Source organism: Heptranchias perlo, chromosome 13 (assembly GCF_035084215.1).
Source record: "Heptranchias perlo isolate sHepPer1 chromosome 13, sHepPer1.hap1, whole genome shotgun sequence".
Classification (NCBI taxonomy): domain Eukaryota; kingdom Metazoa; phylum Chordata; class Chondrichthyes; order Hexanchiformes; family Hexanchidae; genus Heptranchias; species Heptranchias perlo.
The window spans coordinates 9,326,964-9,347,785 of NC_090337.1; the positions used below are offsets into that span (position 1 = coordinate 9,326,964).

Below are 20,822 nucleotides of genomic sequence, written 5' to 3' on the forward strand. Positions count from 1 at the left end.
AATCCCCAGGTGCCCTTGAGAAGGTGGTGGTGAATCATTGTCTTCTTGAACCGTTGCAGTCCGTGTGGTGAAGGTGCTCCCACAGTGCTGTTAGGTAGGGAGTTCCAGGATTTTGATGAAGGAATGGCAATATGTGCCCAAGTCAGGATGGTGTGTGACTTGGAGGTGATGGTGTTCCCATGCTCTTGCTGCCCTTGTCCTTCTAGAGGTCGTGGGTTTGGGAGGTGCTGTCGAAGAAGCCTTGGCGAGTTGCTGCAGTGCATCTTGTGGATAGTACACACTGCAGCCACGGTGCGGGGATAGTTCCTTTCCATATTTCCTTTCCACTTGCCCGCCTCAAAACTGCCCCGAAAACAAGCAGGAAAAGCTCTGAAAAATCTGTGCCAATGTGTAGAGGGCGGGGGGGTGGCGGTTACCTTGAATATTTTTCCTTCCGTAACAGGGTTGTGTGAGGCTCGTAGAGCTTTCAAGTTTTTTTTTTAAATTGTCCTTTCTCACAGAACGCCTTGGACAGGAATGAAGAGCTTACACCACTCGGGGTCCATTTAGCCCGTCTGCCAGTGGAGCCCCACATCGGGAAAATGATTCTGTTTGGAGCGTTATTGTGCTGTTTAGATCCTGTCCTCACCATCGCAGCCAGTCTCAGTTTCAAGGACCCATTTGTGATCCCGTTGGTAAAGTGCCAAGATTATTACCAGAATGATTCTGGGGCTAAAAGGGTTAAATTTTGAGGCCAGGTTGCACAGACTGGTATTCTTGAGTATAGAAGATTAAGGGGTGATCTAAATGAGATGTTTAAGATGATTAAAGGAGTTAATGGGGTAGATAGAAGGGAAACTGTTTCCTCTGGTAAGGGGAGTCCAAAAAAAGGGGGCATAACCTTGAAGTTAGAGCTAGGCCGTTCAGGGGTGATGTCAGGAAGCACTTCTTCACACAAAGGGGAGTGGAAATCTGGAACTCTCTCCCCCAAAAACCTGTTGAGGCTGGGGGTCAATTGAAAATTTCAAAACTGAGACTGTTAGATTTTTGTTGGGCAAGGGTATTAAGGGTTACGGAACAAGGCGGGTAGATGGAGTTAAGATACAGATCAGCCATGATCTAATTGATTGGGGGAGCATGCTCGAAGGGCTGAATGGCCTCCTCCTGTTCCTATTAGATGTGCCTTGAACCTCTCCGGTGCTATTTGTAGCAATCTTGGGGCTGACGTATTATTCGAACATTTACACCATTTTATCTGAGTGGTGTTTATGCCCGTATATTTCCACCTTATTTACCCAATTGTAGCCTGATCTCCTTAGGGGCTTGCTGAACTTTACTAACCGGGCACTGCAATACTGCAGCCACGTAATGGGGACGCTGAATAGAAAGAAATACTTCTGCAGCACCTTATCACATTGGGTATTATTCATTGTGTGAGGCCCTTTGACAGAGAGCGGTTAGAATGTGGAACTCACTACCACATGGAGTAGTTGAGGCAACTAGCATGGATGCATTTAAGGGCAAGCTAGATAAACGTGAGGGAGAAAGGAATAGAAGGATATGTTGATAGTGTTAGATAAAGTAGGGAGGGAGGAGGCTTGTGTGGAGCATAAACGCCGGCATAGAAATTAGAGCTAGGCTGTTGGGCCGAATGGCCTTTTTCTGTGCTGTAGATTCTGTGTAATTACTTCTGCAGTGCAGTTACTGTTAATGTAATTGGGCAATGGAGAGAAATGTTAAAACATGAACTATTTTCGAGGGAGTCTTGGTCTTCGTTTTTATTGAGGGGAAGGTTCTTTCCCCAACAGAGTTGTACTGGGCGAGAGGTTTGTAAAAGGTTTGAAGTTTCTTCTGCGACAAATAAATGCCACATTATTAACTCTTCTGTTTTTGTGCTGCTGACAGGGTAAAGAGAAACTGGCAGACGCAAAACGACGTGAATTGTCCAAACAATCCCGGAGTGACCATCTGACTGTTGTCAATGCGTTTAAGGTAGGTACTACTTACGTATACAAAGGAGAAAATGCAAATGCTGGAAATCTGAAATACAAACAAAAAGTGCTGAGAACAGATAGTTGGTCGATCCGCTCATGAAATAAAGAAAGATTGGTTAACGTTTGAAGTTTAGGCCGTTTGTCAGAAGCCCATGGAGCTACTGATATTTTCTCTTTAAAAAATATTTTAATATCGTCTCAAACTCATTCACATTATTATCCACAGGAGTTCTTTTTGTTTTTTGTTTTTCCATAAAGGGTAAGAAAGAAAGACGTGCATTTTATAGCGCCTTTCATGACCTTAGAATGTCCCAAATCACTTTACAGCCAATTAAGTACTTTTCAAGTGTAGTCACTGTTGTAATGTAGGAAACACGACAGCAAATTTGTACACAGCAAGGTCACACAAATGTGATAATGACCAGATAATCTTTTTTATACTGGTTGAGGGATAAATATTGGCCAGGATGCTGGGGAGAACTCCCCTGCTCCTATTCGGAATAGTACGTCCACCTAAGAGGGTAGACGGGGTTTCGGTTTAACAGTACTCTCTCAGTACTGCACTGGACTGTCAGCCTAGATTTTGTGCTCAAGTCTCTGGAGTAGGACTTGAAGCCACAACTTTCTAACTCATGATGTGGCGATGCCGGTGATGGACTGGGGTGGACAAATGTAAGGAATCTTACAACACCAGGTTATAGTCCAACAATTTTATTTTAAAATCACAAGCTTTCGGAGATTATCTCCTTCGTCAGGTGAGTAGTGAAAAAAAAAGTTATCTGTTTCCAATACCATTTGCCTTCCTAATTGCTTGCTGTACCTGCATGTTAACTTTCTGTGTTTTGCGTACAAGCACACTCAAATTATTTAATAGTTTCTCACCATTTAAAAAATATCCTGTTTCTCTATTCTTCCTACCAAAATGAATAACCTCACATTTCCCCACATTGTACTCCATCTGCCTTCTTCTTGCTCATCACCTAACCTGTCTATATCTTTTTGCAGACTTTTTGTGTCCTCCTCACAGCTTACTTTTCCACCTAGCTTTGTATTGTCAGCAAACATGGATACATTACACTTGGTCCCTTCATCGAAGTCATTAATATAGATTGTAAATAGCTGAGGCCCAAGCACTGATCCTTGCGGCATTCCTACACTCTGTTTTCTGTCCATTAACCAATCCTCTCTCTATCCATGCTAATATATCTTGTGTAACAACCTTTCGTGTGGCATCTTATCAAATGCCTTTTGAAAATCCGAATATGCTACACCCACTGGTTCCCCTTTATCTACCTTGCTACTTACATCTGCAAAAAACTCTAATAGGTTTGTCAAACACGATTTCCCTTTCATGTTGACTCTGCCTAATCATATTATGATTTTCTAAGTGCCCCGTTACCACAAGCTTAATAATAGATTCCAGCATTTTCCCGACTACTGATGTCAGGTTAACTGGCCTGTAGTTCCCTGTTTTCTCTCCCTCCTTTCTTGAATAGCAGTGTTACATTTGCCACGCATGGTTGAATAGCCTGCCAACATTCACTCGGGCATGAAGAATAGGCATTTAGCCAAGCTGCTGGAGGGTGGCTGCATTCTGAACCCATTTTCCAGTTATGAAATACCCCCTTGAGGAGGAGAGAGGATTGGGAAATAAAAGTCAGTGATATGAGTTAGCAGCGTTATCACTTATGTACAACAGTTGAATATCACTTTTCCTACAGTTTTAAGCATTTAATAATGCAAAAGTCAGCTTAAGGTAGTGGAGATGTCAGTGCTTATGTTTTGTTAATTTCCATTTTGGTTTTTGTAGGTTTTAATGTAAATTGTTCTGAAAACAATAATATGTGCCACATATTATTTTAGATTGGTATCGCAGTACAAGTTTCAAAATGGTTCTGAGCCACTGTATTAAATGGTGCCACTAAGTGTTGCACATGATCAATTTCATATTATGAGTGTCACCTTCATATCTAAGCATCCTGCATCTTTATTGTCTTTCATGTGTTGTTATTATTGCCAGTCTCATTGGCGCTCTTGTTCAGCTCCTTGTATTGACCGGCCATCTTTTCCTTCCTTATTCCTCTCAGTCTTTTGCCCCTCCCTTCTCTCATCCTTGTCTTGCCTAGGTGGTGGTCTCTCCCTCTGACCATACATCGGACATATTAGGCACTCCTTTTTTTTTAACTTGGTGAGCAACATTCTCACAGTTCTTAACCTTTGAAGTATTCATCCTTTAAAGGATTCTACCAAAGATTATTATCTCGGATCAATTCTCCGTACCCAACACCCGGTGTTACAACAGTTTAGTGTGTGCTGTCTGTTTGATGAGTGCTTCTATTTTCAGGGATGGGAAGAAGCAAAAAGAAGAGGTTTCAGGTCAGAGAGAGACTACTGCTGGGAGTACTTCCTTTCTACAAACAACCTGCAGGTAATGGATTTTACAGTCAGTCCTCTGTAACATTCTGGGATTGTTCTCCTTAGAGCAGAGAAGGTTAAGGGGAAATTTAATAGAGGTGTTCAAAATCATGGAGGGTTTAGATAGAGTAAATAGGGAGAAACTGTTTCCACTGGCAGGAGGGTAGGTTACCAGAAGACACAGATTTAAGATAATTGGAAAAAGAAGCAGGAGGGAGATGAGAATTTTTTTCACACAGCGAGTTATGATGATCTGGAATGCACTGCATGAATGGGTGGTGGAAACAGATTCATTGGTAGCGTTCAAAAGAGAATTGGAAATTTTCTTGAAAAGGAAAAATTTGCAGAGCTATGGGGAAAGAGCAGGGGAATGAGACTAATTGGATAGCTCTTTCAAAGAGCCGGCTTTGAAAGTTAGGTTAAAATTGCCCCCATACTGTCCTGTTCCAGAAACAGCCTGAAACTAAGTCTGCATATCTGTTACTTTGCAAGGCATGTGCTCCAAGCTCTAAACTACTTCCCCATCGTGTTCAGGACTAGGATCGACACGTTACATAATTAATTTACGTTGCTCCTCATCACATCCTCAGGACATCTTCAGGGCGCCTCGCGTCCGGTGAATTGCTTTCACTTTTGAAGTGTAGTTGCTGTTCTTATTTGGGCAAACAGCAGTCAATTTTTGCTTGGCAAAGCCCCACAAACAGCAGTGAGATAAATAATCCGTAGGTAACTAAAACGTGTGGTCTGAAAGGTGCTAGGAAATCAGACATCGGCCTAGGATGGGGTGACCAAGCATGGGTTTGAAAAAGGTTTTAAAAGAAGCAGAGGGAGGTGGATGGGTGGAGAGGTTTAGGAAGCGAATTTCAGAGCACAGAGCCTTGAACACCCATCACAATTTCTGTACAACAAAGCCTTGCATGAGACTTTCAAGACTGAGATCGATAGATTTTTGTTAGGCAAGGAAGTCAAGGGATGTGGAGCAAAGGCGGGGAAATGGAGTTGAGGTCCAGATCAGCCATGATCTAATTGAATGGTGGAGCAGGCCTGAGGGTCTGAGTGGCCTCCTCCTTTTCCCATGAGACTTCATTCTTGTTGCACAGCCTGCTGATGTCTTGTTATTTCTCTTCCATGCCTAGGGTATTGCTATACCATACACATAAGACGAAGGTTGAGGGCTCTCTATTCTCCACTTTCTATTATGTAGGTGGGGCCCTCTCCATTATGGCAGTTAAAGAAGGCCACAATCTTTCTTACCTGCAGGAATAGCGTTCTGAAGTAACCCGTTGCTTTTTGCATTACTACAGATGCTTCATAACATGAAAGGACAGTTTGCTGAGCACCTACTGGTGGCTGGATTCGTGAGCAGTAAGAATCCCAAAGATCCCAAGGCAAATATCAATTCAGGTAATTAACAGAAGGAAAATCCATTAAAATCTCAGCTGGGTTGAAAATGATTTTTTTTTTGTTTGCTTCCCACCGTTCTGTCAGCCTTTAAAAGAATATCTGTTCTGTTCCACAGACAATGAGAAGCTAATTAAAGCCGTGGTCTGTGCGGGCTTGTACCCGAAGGTGGCAAAGATTCGACCAAGTTTCAGCAAGAAAAGGAAAATGTGAGAAAGTTATTTTTTCATGTACAGTGGATCATAAATATAAAATCCAGTAAGGAATTCAGGAGAAACTTCTTCACCCAAAGAGTGGGGAGAATGTGGAACTTGCTACCACATGGAGAAGTTGAGGCGAACAGCGTAGCTGCATTTAGGGGGAGGTTAGATAAGTACATGAGAAAGAAAGGAATTGAAGGATATGCTGATAGGGTGAGATGAAGTAGGGTGGGAGGAGGCTCGTGTGGAGCATAAACACCAGCATAGACTAGTTGGGCTGAATGGTGCTGTAATTTCAATGTAATTCTGTGTGATATTAAAAATGTTACTGGGTTTACTTTCACCCCAAACCCTGCTGAAACATCACTAGTCAGCAAAAGACTTGAGACATCAGTCACGGGATGTGTCGATGAAGGAGGCCCTTTGGCCCATTTGATTTCATCCTTCCAGATTGCTGACCTTACTGTCTTCCCATTGCAGTTTTAAAATTCACCTGAACTCACGGTCAGGACCTTTGTTTAACACCTCTTGTTAACGTAGCATCTCCAACTGTGTAACACTCCCCTCAGTACTGGACTGAGTTGTCAGTCCTGGTTATGGGCTGAAGTCCTGACATGGGCCCGAGTTTATGACCTCTGACCCAGAGGTGAGAGTGCCACCAATTGAGCCGACACTTAACAGCCTGTTGACCCTTGCTGAACCCCATTTGTTTGCCCCGACAAGTCTACTGTATTATTGAAAGCCTCCTCCCTCCCCCAGAGGGGTGGGATTGTCGCTGTAATTGCTGTATAAATTTGTGCAGTTAGGCTGTTAATATCCCCTCCTCGCGCTGTACTATATTCATGTGAAAACCAATGTATGATTTTTTTTTTCTCTTTTGCTTTTGACCATTTTAAATTTTAAAAAGTTGTTCATATGTGGGCATTTAATTGTCAGATGTGCTCCTGTAATCTCTTTGTTTACAATGTTTTTGTTTTCTTGAAATAAAATGCGGAAGGAAACAAAAATGCAGAAAACACAATTCGAGCTACTAGTCTTTTGAGCATTGGTTTCCAACCAGGGCTTTGGATGCTTGAGGTGCCTGTTGATCAGTTCCCTCTGTCGGGTGAGTTCCATCAGTTCTCAGATGCTCCACTAGATGGAGCACAGTGCAAAAAGCAAATGAGGGGGAGTTGGCCTTGTTCCACTTGAATTGCATCTCTTGTGGGATGATCACTGAACAAGATAGAAGTTGAAGCAGGCTGTGATCCTAACAATCCCACCTTCCTTTTGAAGGAGAGTGCTTCTTTTTTTGCCAAATTCCACCCCCCACCCCACCCCACCCCCGCCCCGCCCCCAACCTCAACTCCTCTCAAGAAGGCTGCTCTCGAGATTCCTACTGGGGTTACATTGTCAGAGGTCCACATGCCAGTACTCCTATAAGAATCCTAACTAGATTTCTAGCATCTCAACGACTGGAGTCTCACGGTCCTCTGCTGTGCACTTTCAGGGCTAAAGTCTTCACCAAGTCAGACGGAAGAGTCAACATTCACCCAAAATCTGTGAATGCTGAAGAGGGTGATTTTCATCACAACTGGCTGATCTACCACCTGAAGATGCGGACGAGCAGTGTAAGTCTTCCTGTAAAGCCCTCTCTCTCTCTCTCTCGCTCTCTTTCTTTCACTTTTTCCCTCTTTCTCCCCTCCCCTAAATCATTTCAAAATAGAACAACTGTACCGTGACTATCAGGGCGATTCCACAATCTGTCGCTCCCACCGAGGAGTGGCCCTTCCCAGAGCCCGAGCCCGTCATTTTTCCATCCATTCGTTTTATAGTGAAATTTCCACTATCCCAAAGCCCTCTTACAGGAATCCCAATTCCAGTTTAATGTAAGCTGCATTTGGAGGGCATCAGGACTGCAACAAGTTCGTCCTCTAGTGTTTTTTTTTGGAAAGCGTCATTGTATCAGGCTCCTTCGGAGCGTTGCTTGCTGGATCGTACGTCTCCGACTCTCGTGGTCCTCGGCTCTCCTCGTTGCGGAGAAGATCCCGATATTCTGGGGACCTGAGCCCAGCAGTAATGGTCGAGAGCCGGGAGCTTCTTGGCCTTCCAGTCTGTCAGCCGTGGCTCGGTGGGCAGCCCTCTCCCCTCTGAGTCGGTAGGTCATGGGTTCAAGACTTGAGCACGTAATCCAGGCTGATACTAGGCTGTAAAGGAACATCCTGAGGTTATGAAAGGCGCTGTATAAATGCAAGTTCTTCTTTCCGTCCTGGTGGGGAGGGGGTGGTTGCTGCGATTCCAGGTATGCGGAGGACAGGCTCCAGGTGTCCCGGTTTGACTGGTGCGGCCTGGCCACGTTTACTTTTTGAAGGATGAGAGAACGATGCGTGCCCTGGTTCTATTTGTCCCTTTGGGACACTCGTCACTGTCCCGCCCCACTACAGATTTCTAAATGGAACCATGAACATTTCAAATGAACATAAATCAGAAAACATTTGTTTCTAACTTTTGTTTGATGCACACGTTGCTCCTAAGGTTTTACAGAAAGCTGGAGTTTCCCAAAATGTGAGAAAAATGCTGGAAGTGTAACGGTGGTCAGTTTTGAGAGCTAAAATGTTTATGGGTATAAAATCGGCCTTGGGCGTTTACACAAAATGGGTGATAGCGAATTGTCACCTGTTGACTTCAATAGAAAAGAAAATCAGGTGGGGTGTAAAACGGGAGCCGATTCGCCAAAGCCTGTTTTGCCCAACCGCACAAAACCGACTTCATCCCCTTAATTAGAAAGATGTGGAGATGCCGGTGATGGACTGGGGTGGACAAATGTAAGGAATCTTACAACAGGTTATAGTCCAACAGTTTTATTTGAAAATCACAAGCTTTCGGAGCTTACCTCCTTCGTCAGGTGAGTCTGAAGAAGGAGGTAAGCTCCGAAAGCTTGTGATTTTCAAATAAAACTGTTGGACTATAACCTGGTGTTGTAAGATTCCTTACATTAATTAGAAAGAGGGTTTTTAATAAGGGCGCTAGGGCCTGAAGTTCAGAACGGGCAGCGTTGCCCTGGGACACTCTGCCCAAGACGAGTTTCACCCCCTATACATTATTCCTGATGCTAATCGCTTTTGAATGAATTCACTGTCTGGGACCAAGCGGGCAGGTTAGCCTGGATTTCTCTCTATCCAGTGCATTTAGGACCAGAATTCATCTGAATTTGGTTCCCGCTCACAGCACCTCTGGAGCATTAAAGAGCAGCCAGACATTGATGTACTTTCTAAAGTGTTGCTGGTTTGTACTTACCGAGAACCCTGATGTCTTGACTGTTTTACAGATCTACCTTTACGATTGCACTGAGGTCTCCCCTTACTCCTTGCTGTTCTTTGGAGGAGATATATCGATACAGAAGGAGCGGGACCAGGAAACTATCTCTGTGGATGAATGGATTGTATTCCAGTCACCATCCAGAATAGCCCATTTAGTAAAGGTAAAAGTAACAAACTTAGAATTGTATTGTGACTGGGTTAAAATTCAAACCGATCTTTCTCTTTCAGATTCCGACTAATCTACCGTGTGTTTCCAGCATGCTGTTGTATTTGAGAAATTCATAAGCAGGTTGTAGATATTGAAGCATAGTTATTGTGCTAATAAACCTAATCATTCTGCACTTTATAATCTCCTCCTAATCCAGTTCTAGAGAAGTTATGCTGAACGTTATGGAGAGCTGCCTGTATAAACTCATACTCGTTTCAAACGAGCCACTTTTCGTTAGTTAATTATTACGGGTTTGATAATAAATAGGGACAAACTGTGTCCACTAGCAGGAGGATCGGTAACCAGAGGGGACAGATTTAAGATAATTGGCAAAAGAACCAGAGGGGGACGAGGAGAATTTTCTTTTACGCAGCGATCTGTTATGATCTGGAATGTGCTGCCTGAAAGGGTGGTGGAAGCAGATTCACTAGTAACTTTCAAAAGGGAATTGGATAAATACTCGGAAAGGAAAGATTTACAAGGTTGTGGGGAAAGAGCAGGGGGAGTGGGACTAATTGGATAGATCTTTCAAAGAGCCGGCACAGGCACGAGGGGCCAAATGGCCGCCTCCTGTGCTGTAAGATTCTGAGATTATCTAGACCACTAGCATCTAATTTGGAGCAGTACACTGAGATTATAGTAACAGACAGTAGATATCAATAGGAGCTCTCTGATTGCTCAACTCACCAAGCCTTCAGGTAGGTGAGTCATAACATGTGTTCTTGTTCAATTCATTCTCAGGATGTGGTAGTCACTGGCAAGGCCAGCATTTATTACCTTTTATACAACGGAGTGGCTTGCTAGGTCTCTTCAGAGGACAATTAAGAGTTAACCACATTGGTGTGGGACTGGAGTCACATATAGGCCCAGACCGGGTAAGGACGGCAGGTTTCCTTCCCTGAAGGACATTAGTGAACCAGTTGGGTTTTTATGACAATCCAACAGCTTCATGGTCACTTTTACTGATACCAGATTCTTTTTAAACTTAATTCAAATTCTCAAACTGCCATGGTGGAATTTCAACTCCCGTTCTCATAGAATCATACAGCACCGCAGGAGGCCGTTCAGCCCACCGTGTCTGTGCCGGCTCTTTGAAAGAGCTATCCAATTAGCCCCACTCCCACGTTCTCTGGATCATTAGCGCGGGCCTCTGGATTACTAGGCCAGTAACATAACCACACCCTAGGTTAGGAAGGCGAAAATTGGGCAGGGTTCTGCTCCTGATTAATAGCCAGTGATTCCCGCAGGAAAATGCTTGTGTTTTGGACACCCGATGAGAATAGGACGCGATGCTCCTCTTCCTCAATTAAATGGCTGACTGATGCACGCTGTCTGGGCTCACAGTTGAAACATTGGTCACTCGGGCGAGATACTGGTGGGTAACCGGCACCAGTGGAACCACACCACAACAGGAAGGAGGCAGGGGAGAATATCGGCAAACCACTCTGCATGTGAACCATCCGCAGACCTGACATCTGTAATCACAGTGAACAGAGATCCGTTATATAAACATCTGTCTGCAGCTAAATGTGGATTACCCTATCTGGAGCTAGTGAAGTTTTAATTACAGAATCAACAGTTTAATTGCAGCATAGTAACTGTAGACAGACTGTAATATTTTAAAGTTTGATTTGAATAGAACATAGGAACAGGAGTAGGGCATTCAGCCCCTCGAGCCATTCAGTTAATCGTGGCTGATCTGTACCTCACTCCATTTACCCGCTTTGGTTCCATATCCCTTAATACAATTACCTGACAAAAATCGGTCAGTGTCAGTTTTGAAATTTTTAATTGACCCCCAGTCTTAGCAGCTTTTTGGGGGAAGAGAGTTCCAGATTTCCACTCCCCTTTGTATAAAGAAGTGCTTCCTGACATCACCCCTGAACGGCCTAGCTCTAATTTTAAGGTTATGCCGCTTGTTCTGGACTCCCTCCCCCCACCAGAGGAAATAATTCCCCTCTATCTACCCCATCAAATTCTTTAATCATCTTAATCACCTCAATTTAGATTCCCCCCCCCCCATTTATCTCCTATAATCGAGGGAATACAAGCCATGTATATGCAACCTGTCCTCATAATTTAACCCTTTTAGCCCTAATATTCTGGTGAATCTGCGCTGCACCCCCTCCAAGGCCAATACATCCTTCCTGAGTTGCGGTGCCCAGAACTTAACGTGGTACTCCACTAGAAGTAATAGAGGAAAGCATTGTCCCTGGCACACGAACAAGAAAACACTCCATTATATCAATTAACTTGTACTTATCCCCGAAGCAAGTGAAACAATGAGAAGCAAGGCACATTGTACAAATGGGTAATCATATCCCTCGTTATATCAAAGTCGCAGTTGAGTTGATTTCTGCTCATCATCTTAATTACAGCCTTTGCAATCTGATCGTAAGTTTTGGGCTGTCAGCCTAATTAATGCACCCTCGAGCCAGCTGTTAGTTCAGACTTAACTCTCTCAATTCGGCTTTGCGCTTTACATTTCTGGTAGAGGTTATAGTTGGAGTCGAGTATTACAGTCAGGGCCACTGTGACAGAACAAGTCACATTCTGCCTTTATTTACATGGGACACTGGGAGTTTTGCTGGTGTTTGGAGGATTGCATTGCATCCGTTTTTTTTTGTGAAAACCAAGATCTATCAGGATCGATGATTGTAAATCGAGAACAGAACAAAATTCAAAATTGTTATTATTGACGTACTGTACAAACCGCAGCTAGGAGACCCAGCCGACCACAGCAACATATCTACTTTTATTCAGACTGTTTTTCTGTCCCTTTTCTCCCCTCGTCTCCTGAAGGTGCTGACCCGGCTCTTGTTTGGGATGTGGTTCTTCGGAAGCCCTGAACCTTGCCCCAGTTGACCATTTTTCATAAGCTGAGCTTCAGCGGGCTATTTGACTGTGGGGGGGGGGTGTAACTTCCAAGCCCACTCTTGTCCTCACTTGAAATCCACACACACGTGCTTCCTTGCACGGGTCACTGGATAGCGATCAGGAGTGGGAATCCTTGGTGGATATGTTCTTTTTTTAACCCGCAATGTTCCTTAGCCTGGCGAAATTGTAGCACTCGCAACACTAGGCTGGTTTGAGACCAGCTAACTTCACCAACCTGGGACTGACTTGGTCTGTCTGGCTCAGTAACAGAGGCAGCCCACTTAGCCACTGAGACCCCAGGTCCATTCGGTACCCATCTCATCAAGAAGCACTTGGGCAGAATCACGCGAGCTGGCTTTTCCAACACTCTAAGGGACACCTGCGAGGTCTTCAGTTCTTTTCCTCCAGTCTTAGCAATTACATCTCATGAAAGAAAGCCTGGTTAGTCCAACTTGATTTCCTCTGGCCAAACGGAGTTTAAGTATTAATCGGATCTCTAGGTAAAAGTATACGTTTTCTTATGCTGGGTGCTGTGGGCTTTTTAACCTGTATTTTTTATTCTTTCTCTCACCGCAGGATCTGAAGAAGGAACTCGATGCCCTGCTGCAAGAGAAGATTAAAAAGCCCCGCCCTGTGGACTGGAACAATCGATCGAAAGACTGCGCTGTCCTGTCAGCGATCATAGACTTGATAACCACGCAAGACAATGCCAGCGCAAAGAACTACACACCTCGATTCCAGAGCTATTGAAGCTGTGATGCCTGCGAGCGGGTTCTCGAGGGTTCCCGGGGCTGAACCTAAACACCATATTGTAGCTCGCAAGTGCAGAGTTATTTTGTGTCATTAACTTTTTTGGCTAACTTGAACAGATGTTTTGGAGAATATGCCCGAAGGTCTCATTGGTAAGACTGCATTGGCCTGTACGCATAGAATAAAATGCCTGGCATGTTAAGAAGTGTAATTACATTCTGGTATAGAGTGTAGACCTGACTTAAGGGGGGCGGCAGATCTCAGTGGCAAGTCACTGATACAGTGTGACATTTCACTGATAGTGTGACAGCACTCAATAGTTTCATTGTTCATTTGTTGTCCTCCTGAACACAAGGTAAGACCGTGCTTTCCAGTTCTGTGTTGAAACTGAAAGCATTCCCTGCCCCCAAAGAAAGTTTTGAGGTCAGTCTTTTGTTTTGCTAAGACTGAGAATACGGATAAGCAGTTAAAAGAAAAACAGGAAGTACACAGCAGGTCACCTAGACAAAGAAACGGCAGGTTAATGTTCAGGTGTAGGCCCTTCATCAGAACCGTGTGTTCTGACCAGAAATGATACCTGAAACATTAACCCTTCTTTTCTCTTTACAGATGTTGACGGACCTGCTGTCTATTTTCAGCATCTGCAGTTCTTAATCATTTTCTCTTCTGTTTACAATCTGTTAATCTCAGATACTTTTTCTGAAATCTAAATGTTTTCACACAACTCAAAAGTGACACAGAGGAAGGCTTTGTTCCATCTGTTAATTTAACACAAACTCCCTGATCAGGAGTGAAATTGCTATGCTCTGCATTGGTTTTCTTTTACATCCAATTTGACCTTTTTAAAAAAAATAAATAAAAGACAAACAGAAAGCGCTGAGATTTAGTACAACTGATAAAAATGACTGACGGACATTAAACTATTACACCCAAAAAACAGAAATCCTAGGGGAAGTTCAGAGGAGATGACTCTCTCTTTTGAAGGAATGTTGTCCTTAATCACCCTCCCTCTATCACCCAGAGTGACCTCTTATGGGACCCCTCTTCTGTGGTCTCCACCTTTGTTGTCACTAACAGAAACCATGTAACCTAACTCGCCGGGCGGGAACCCCACGGGATCGGGTGGAATGCCGGTTTTACACCCCGCCCCAATATTGCTCTCCGTCGACTTCAGTGGAGAGTAAAATAAGGCGTGGTGTAAAACCAACGTTGCACCCGATCCTGTCAGTTTCCTGGCAGGTGAGTGAGGTTAAAATTGCCTTCCCCCCCCCCCCCCCCTCCCCCACCATGGTTCAACTGCTTGAGCTGGATGGGGTCCCTTTCAAAGGTGTGGGCCTGAAAAACTTTAAAACTTTTTATTCAGATTGGGTTTGGTCTCCATTTCCACGTGCTAACGTTAAGCTAAGTTTTGACTTTGAGGCGTCCTGCCTGTAGATAGGTCTTGCTTTGCCTTGCCATTGTCCACTGAGCAATGCAGATCACCGTGACCTTTGAGCTACATTTCAATGTGCCAACATTGCCAAGGAACGTAGCAGAAGTTCCAGCTCCAGCTTCTTCCGTCCAATAGTGTCATAGCGCGCGGGGATTAGCCAGACGATAGAAAAGCTGTATTGATCAGTGCTTCAAATCCACCAATGCATGTTCTGGATTGGGGGTAAAGGCCCATCAGGAAAGGCAAGGCTCAAGATCCCCACCACAGGACTCGAGCACATAATCGAGGATGGCATTGCACTGCTAAGGGGGTGCTGCATTGTCGGAGATGAGGTGTTAATCTGCCTGTGGTTCCGTTGGATATTAAAGATCTCACTATTCAAAGAATAGTAGCGTTCTCCTAGTGCCCTAGCCAACATCCTTGCCTGAACCAATATCACCAAAAATAGATTTAACTGGTCATATATCTCAATGCTGTTTGTGGGATCTTGCTGTACACAAAATAGATGCTGAACATATCCACATAACAGTAACTTTCCAATGTAATGCATTTAGCAATTCAAGCATTTTGCAGTGTTTCTGGGAAAAGTGATGAGGCATTATATAAATACAAGCCTTCACTTAAAGTTGACATTTAAGGACTTCCCCTATGTCAATGCATTGTGTGTGTGTTTGCCTGGTTGTTCTGTGAGAATTGACCTTGCAAGTCAGCTGATCAGGGCCTAATTGGGGATTGGTCCCAGTCCCCTCCGCCATCATTTTTAATGTATCAACGATGTGTTACTTTTGCTACTCAGCTATCTGACAAGCAACATGTACAGAGTCATAGGCATAAAAGGTGTTGATATAAAACTCTTTGAGATATTGGACAGCAGACAGGTCACTAATATAAGGTAGAACCAAGTTGCTTCCTCATGTCCCAATTCTTCATGAAATGCCTGCCAATCATAGTTAAGTCATGTGTATCACCAATTGGCATATGACCACGTACTCCAAAGAAGGACTCAAGTAGATGATACTCCCAAGCTTTGGAAACTTCTCCCCACGTCGGTCTCTCGGTGAACTTAATGTCAAATTCATCATTCAGAGGTGCAAGATTTAGACTGATAACCAAGACGCTTCCATTGGAGTTCTGATTTCTGGGCATTTGGTACACATCAGTAACTGGTTGGCTCCGGCAACTTGCCCTCTGCACGGGTTCAGTTGGCACATCAATGAGCTATACCCAACGGTAAACCAATGGCGGTAAGATAAATGAACGGTCTGAAACCCCCTTTGTAGGGAAATCGTGGATATTGGGCAGAAGCCGAAGGACAGCGAGAGTAACCCTTGTTGTCAGTGTAGACTTACGATCCAGCAGGGAAGAGAGAGGAAATTAAGCAATGTGGAGGATAACTTTAAGTGGAAGATTGAGGGTCACTACATGTAAAGGCAAATCTACTAATGTACCTACATTCATGAGGCGTTGAGACCAATGAAATTCCACTCCGTTGCAGTGTTGTGTTTGGGTGCGGTCAGACTGCCCAGTGCCCCCCTGTCATGCTGTAGTCGTAATCATTCCTGGTAAATGAATAAAACACAAAACGGTTCTTGTTTTAGTGTCATATATGTTCCGGCTCAAATGTTCTTCTGTTTTCTAGACAGTATTTATTTCTGTGACCGTTTTAAGATGCGAGAGCTGTTCTTTTTACGTAGTCAGAGCATTTGTAATTTTTTTTTCCATTAAAGTCCTTACCGTACCTAAACTCCTTTTGTTCCTTGCCTACCAACTATTCACTGTGAAGTGGAGTCTGCTGAGTCTGAAATAATTAAGGAAGATGATGATGGAAAGTTGCCAGAGTGCGGCTGTCTCAAGGCCAGTGAGTGGCAGCTTTGAGTTTGCTTCCTTGCATTCGTTAAAATGAGTCCTGCAAGAAACCCCAAAACTATTATTTTTTTTCCCTTAATTGCTAAATCTGATCCCTTGCACGGGAAAATATTTTGACGTTCGATGTGGATTATGTTTACGGAGAGCCCGGGTAACAGTGTGATTGCAGGAAGCATAGTACTGCAGATGCTGGAAATATAAACAGAACAAGCTGGAAATACTCAGCAGGTCAGGTAGCAAGTCGAGTCGGTCAACATATCAGATATGAGACCCTTCCGCTCAGAACTCTCAGACTTCTGTATCTCCACAGATGCTGCCTGACCTTTTATTTATTCTTGGAATGTGGACATAAGTGGCAAGGCCAGCATTTATTGCCCATCCCTAGTTGCCCTGAGAAGGTGGTGGGCCGCCTTCTTGAACTGAGACAGTTTGATACAACTGAGTGGTTTCAGAGGGCAGTTAAGAGTCAACCACGTTGGTGTGGAACTGGAGTCACATATAGGCCCAGACCGGGTAAGGACGGCAGGTTTCCTTCCCTAAAGGACATCAGTGAACCAGTTGGGTTTTTATGACAATCCAACAGCTTCATGGTCGCTTTTGTTGACACCAGTTTATGTATTTCCAGATTTTGTAAACTATATTCAAATTCTCAAACTGCGATGGTGGGATTTGAACTCACGTTCTCTGGATTATTAGAATCCACGGCACTATTTAGAAGAAGAGCAGGGGAGTTCTCCCTAGCCAATATTTATCCATCAACCACCATCACTTTAAAAAAAAACAGATGATCTGCTCATTATCTCATTGCCTTTTGTGAGACCTTGCTGTGCGCAATTTGGCTGCCACATTTCCTACATCACAACAGTGACTACACTTCAAAAGTACTTAATGGGCTGTAAAGCGCTTTGGGACGTCCTGAGATTGTGAAAGGCGATACATGAGTGCAAGTTTGTTCATTGCATCTTAATCATCATTATTGATAAATGGTCTCAATCTACATGGCTTTACAATGTCTGCATTTCTTAGGTGATGGCCCTCTCACTCAGAGACAAGAGGGTTCAAGCTCCACTCCAGGACTTAAACACCTAATCTAGGCTGACATTCCAGTGCAGTGACGTATTGTCAGCATGCTACCTTTCAGATGTGGCATTAAGATTCATTGGTACTGTTCAACGAAGAACGGGGAGTTCTGGTGCCCTGGTCAATATTCCTCCCTCAACCATTACCACCAAAAGCAAATGAATTAGTCATTCATGTAATCTGCTGTTTGCGGTACTTTGCAAATTCTCTGATGCGCTTGTGATAGCAATCGTGACTGCACTTCAAATATCAATTAATTGGACGTGAATCACTTTGAGATGTCCTGAAGACACAATAAGACGTGAAATTTATGTAAGTTCATTTGTACTTTAACTGCAAGAGGTGTGCAGTGGGTAGGCAATGTGGTGATCAGATTGGATGTGTTTATCATCCACTTAAGGATATATGACTTGGTTGTTTTTTTAACATTGGGTTAGAAAAAGGTTTCAAAGCAGCTTTAATGATGTAACATATATGCTAATTTGTTGGAATACATACTAAATACTATCTGAACAAGCGACTCTAGTAGTGATCACTTTCTAACACTACAATCATTTAATTACTGGCATTTGATATATTCTTCAAAAAATAAACTTAGTAACCTCTTCCCATACCTTCAGCTGCCTAGGCCCTAAGCTCTTGAATTCCCTCCCTAAACCTCTCCATCTCTCTACCCCTCTCTCCTTATAAAACACTCCTTAAAACCCTACCTCTTTGAACAAGCTTTTTTGTCACCTGCCCTAATATCTCTCTGCAGCTCGCTGTCAAATTTTGTTTGATAATCGATCCTGTGAAGCAGTTTGGGACATTTTATTATGTTAAAGGCGCTATATAAATGCAGGCTGTTGTTCCCTAAGAACAAAATATAAATATATTTACACATTACTTCTTGCATATAGCATGCACTTCTTGTCCATAAGTCTTAATCCTTGTGTCATGATTTTGATCAATACTTTTTATGTCAATATTTACAGTGGAAACAATACACTGCACATTACACAAAAAATCTCAAAAAGTTATTCCCTTTTCTCTTTTTTTGTATATAAAAATACAGTTTTATGTATTTTGCATTCATTTATGTTTATTTTCCTAAACCTCACAATTATATGAAAACCTTCTAATATACAATTTTATTTCAATTTCCAATTAGTTAATGAAGAGGAGCAGGGGAGTTCTCCTGTATCCTGGCCAATATTTACCCCTCAACCAACGCCTAAAACAGATGATCTGGTCATGTATTTCATTGCTGTTTGTGGGACCTTGCTGTGTGCAAATTGGCTGCCGTGTTACCTACATTACAGCAGTGATTACACTTCAAAAGTCCTTCATTGGCTGTAAAGCGCTTTCGGACATCATGAGGTCGTGAAAGGTGTTAAGTTTCAGACAGCTTTTTGAACATCTGCCTTATTTTTGCAGCTTTGAAAAGTTGTGAGTTGTGAATTGGCTATTGCATAAACTTTACTTAACCTTTTCAATCTCTATCCATGTGACCTAAACATCCTTCACTGTGGAAAGCTGCTATCTGACCCGAATACTAGCGATGAGTTACTGAGCTCTCCAGGCTTTTGTCACTATCCGACCACACCTCACTTGCCATGAGGGCAGGAGTTTTTCTTCAAACCAAATGCATGGTTTCTGAATTTTGCTTTGTTCAGAAGATTACAATTTATCCTTTATCTTTCTCAGAGGAAGGGTGCAAATTCTGTGGTAATGTTTCATAACTGCAGACAAGAGCCAGAAATCTGGCAAATAAGATGGTGCAATTGTTCAGGTGCCATGAAACAAATATTCTGGACTCGTTCCCAAACAGACTCGCCTAATAGTCGGTAGAATGTCGCTACTGTTTTAGCAGGAAGTCTTTTCTGTCCGAGGTTCCTCCGCCTTGTTTGGCAGATCTGAAATATGCAATTCATGCCGGATTCAATGAGTCACTCATCAAAACAAGACGCAATCTATGTCTGTCTTGAAAAGAAAGCAAGCAAGTATGTTGTGACAAAGATCAAGATCCTTGATGTTGATAAATACCAGATAAGAACGAGGTACAACTTCTAGCTAATTGAATACTTATCCAAATTCAGATACTGCGGCCAGTATCATTTCTGAAGTCACAAGCTAAGGATCAAGTTCGTGGACTTGACCCCTCCCTAGCTCTGTAACTATAGGGACCCAGCCACTGGCCTAAATCCAGAGAACTTAACTACAACAGTGAAGGCACTGCTAAACTCCCTGCTGATTTTCCATCTAGGACCTCCAGACCCATCAACATTGCCCAGGAATACTGCAGACCTACCTGGCTCTCCAATGAAATTAGAGTCTGTCTCCCAGGGTTGACTTGATTCCAATCAGGCAAGTCATATCGGAGCCAACTAAACCTCTCCGACCTTACATCAGGTGACAGAGTACCTTTCAAAGTAAAGGAAAGTTAACAAATTAAACCCTGAAATCCTTATTTTAAAAAAATACATTCTTAACGGATTGTTTATAAAGCAATATGGAAAAATAATGGCAAAGAAATGAAGTATTTTAAAGTAATTGGTAAAAGAACCATTGGGGAGATGAGAATATTTTTACGCAGCGAGTTGTTATGACCTGGAATGCACTTCCTGAAAGGGCGGTGGAAGCAGATTCAACAGTAACTTTTAAAAGGAAATTAGATAAATACTTGAAGGGAGAAAATTGCAGGGCAATGGTAAAAAGAGCAAGGGAATAGGACTAATTGGGTAGCTCTTTTAAGGAGCTGGCACAGGCATGATGGGCCGAATGGCCTCCTTCTGTGCTGTAACATTCTATGATTCTATAAGAAATGAAGTAATAAAGCTTGTCACCAGGTGGCAGTAACACTGCAACTGTGAAGTCATTCTGTCTGATCTAACAAGTGAACTATTTTGCTACTGTTCCAGAAGTCAAAACAAATATGACAGTGAACTAATTTGTGTTGGTGGGGATAAAAACAGCCTGGTCGAAATGCAAATAAAAGAAATGTAACTAGGAGTGGTAAGATGTGGCCCCATTAAAGATAGATGCAGACGAGACTATCATGGATAATAAGGAGTTGCCAAATGAGTACTTTTTCACAGTGGAAGAAGAGGACAAAAATACCTCCGGTACAAGGGAACCTAAAATAAGTCAAGGGGAGGAACTTTGTGGGTTTAATATAAGTAAACAAAATGGTAATGAAGAAATAATGGGACTTAGGATGGCCAATTCTCCAGATTCTGATGTTTCCAGCCCAGTGTATTAAAAGAAATAGATGTGGAAATTGCAGATGCGTTAGTCATAATTTTCCAAAGCGCTCTAGATTCAGGAATTGTGCCTTTGGTT

General features: G+C 43.1%; 1 protein-coding gene across 1 annotated transcript in view; it reads left to right on the plus strand.

Annotated features, from left to right (window-relative positions):
* The window catches only part of dhx36 (DEAH (Asp-Glu-Ala-His) box polypeptide 36), a 77,643-nt gene extending 61,344 nt beyond the window's left edge, over window positions 1-16,299 (plus strand). The window contains exons 18-25 of the mRNA XM_067994922.1: window positions 501-674; window positions 1,885-1,971; window positions 4,318-4,401; window positions 5,693-5,792; window positions 5,908-5,998; window positions 7,479-7,599; window positions 9,297-9,449; window positions 12,950-16,299. Coding sequence (XP_067851023.1) covers window positions 501-674; window positions 1,885-1,971; window positions 4,318-4,401; window positions 5,693-5,792; window positions 5,908-5,998; window positions 7,479-7,599; window positions 9,297-9,449; window positions 12,950-13,123 — 984 coding nt within the window. The 3' untranslated portion in view covers window positions 13,124-16,299. The remainder of the gene's footprint in view (window positions 1-500; window positions 675-1,884; window positions 1,972-4,317; window positions 4,402-5,692; window positions 5,793-5,907; window positions 5,999-7,478; window positions 7,600-9,296; window positions 9,450-12,949) is intronic.
* Window positions 16,300-20,822: the final 4,523 nt, after the last annotated feature.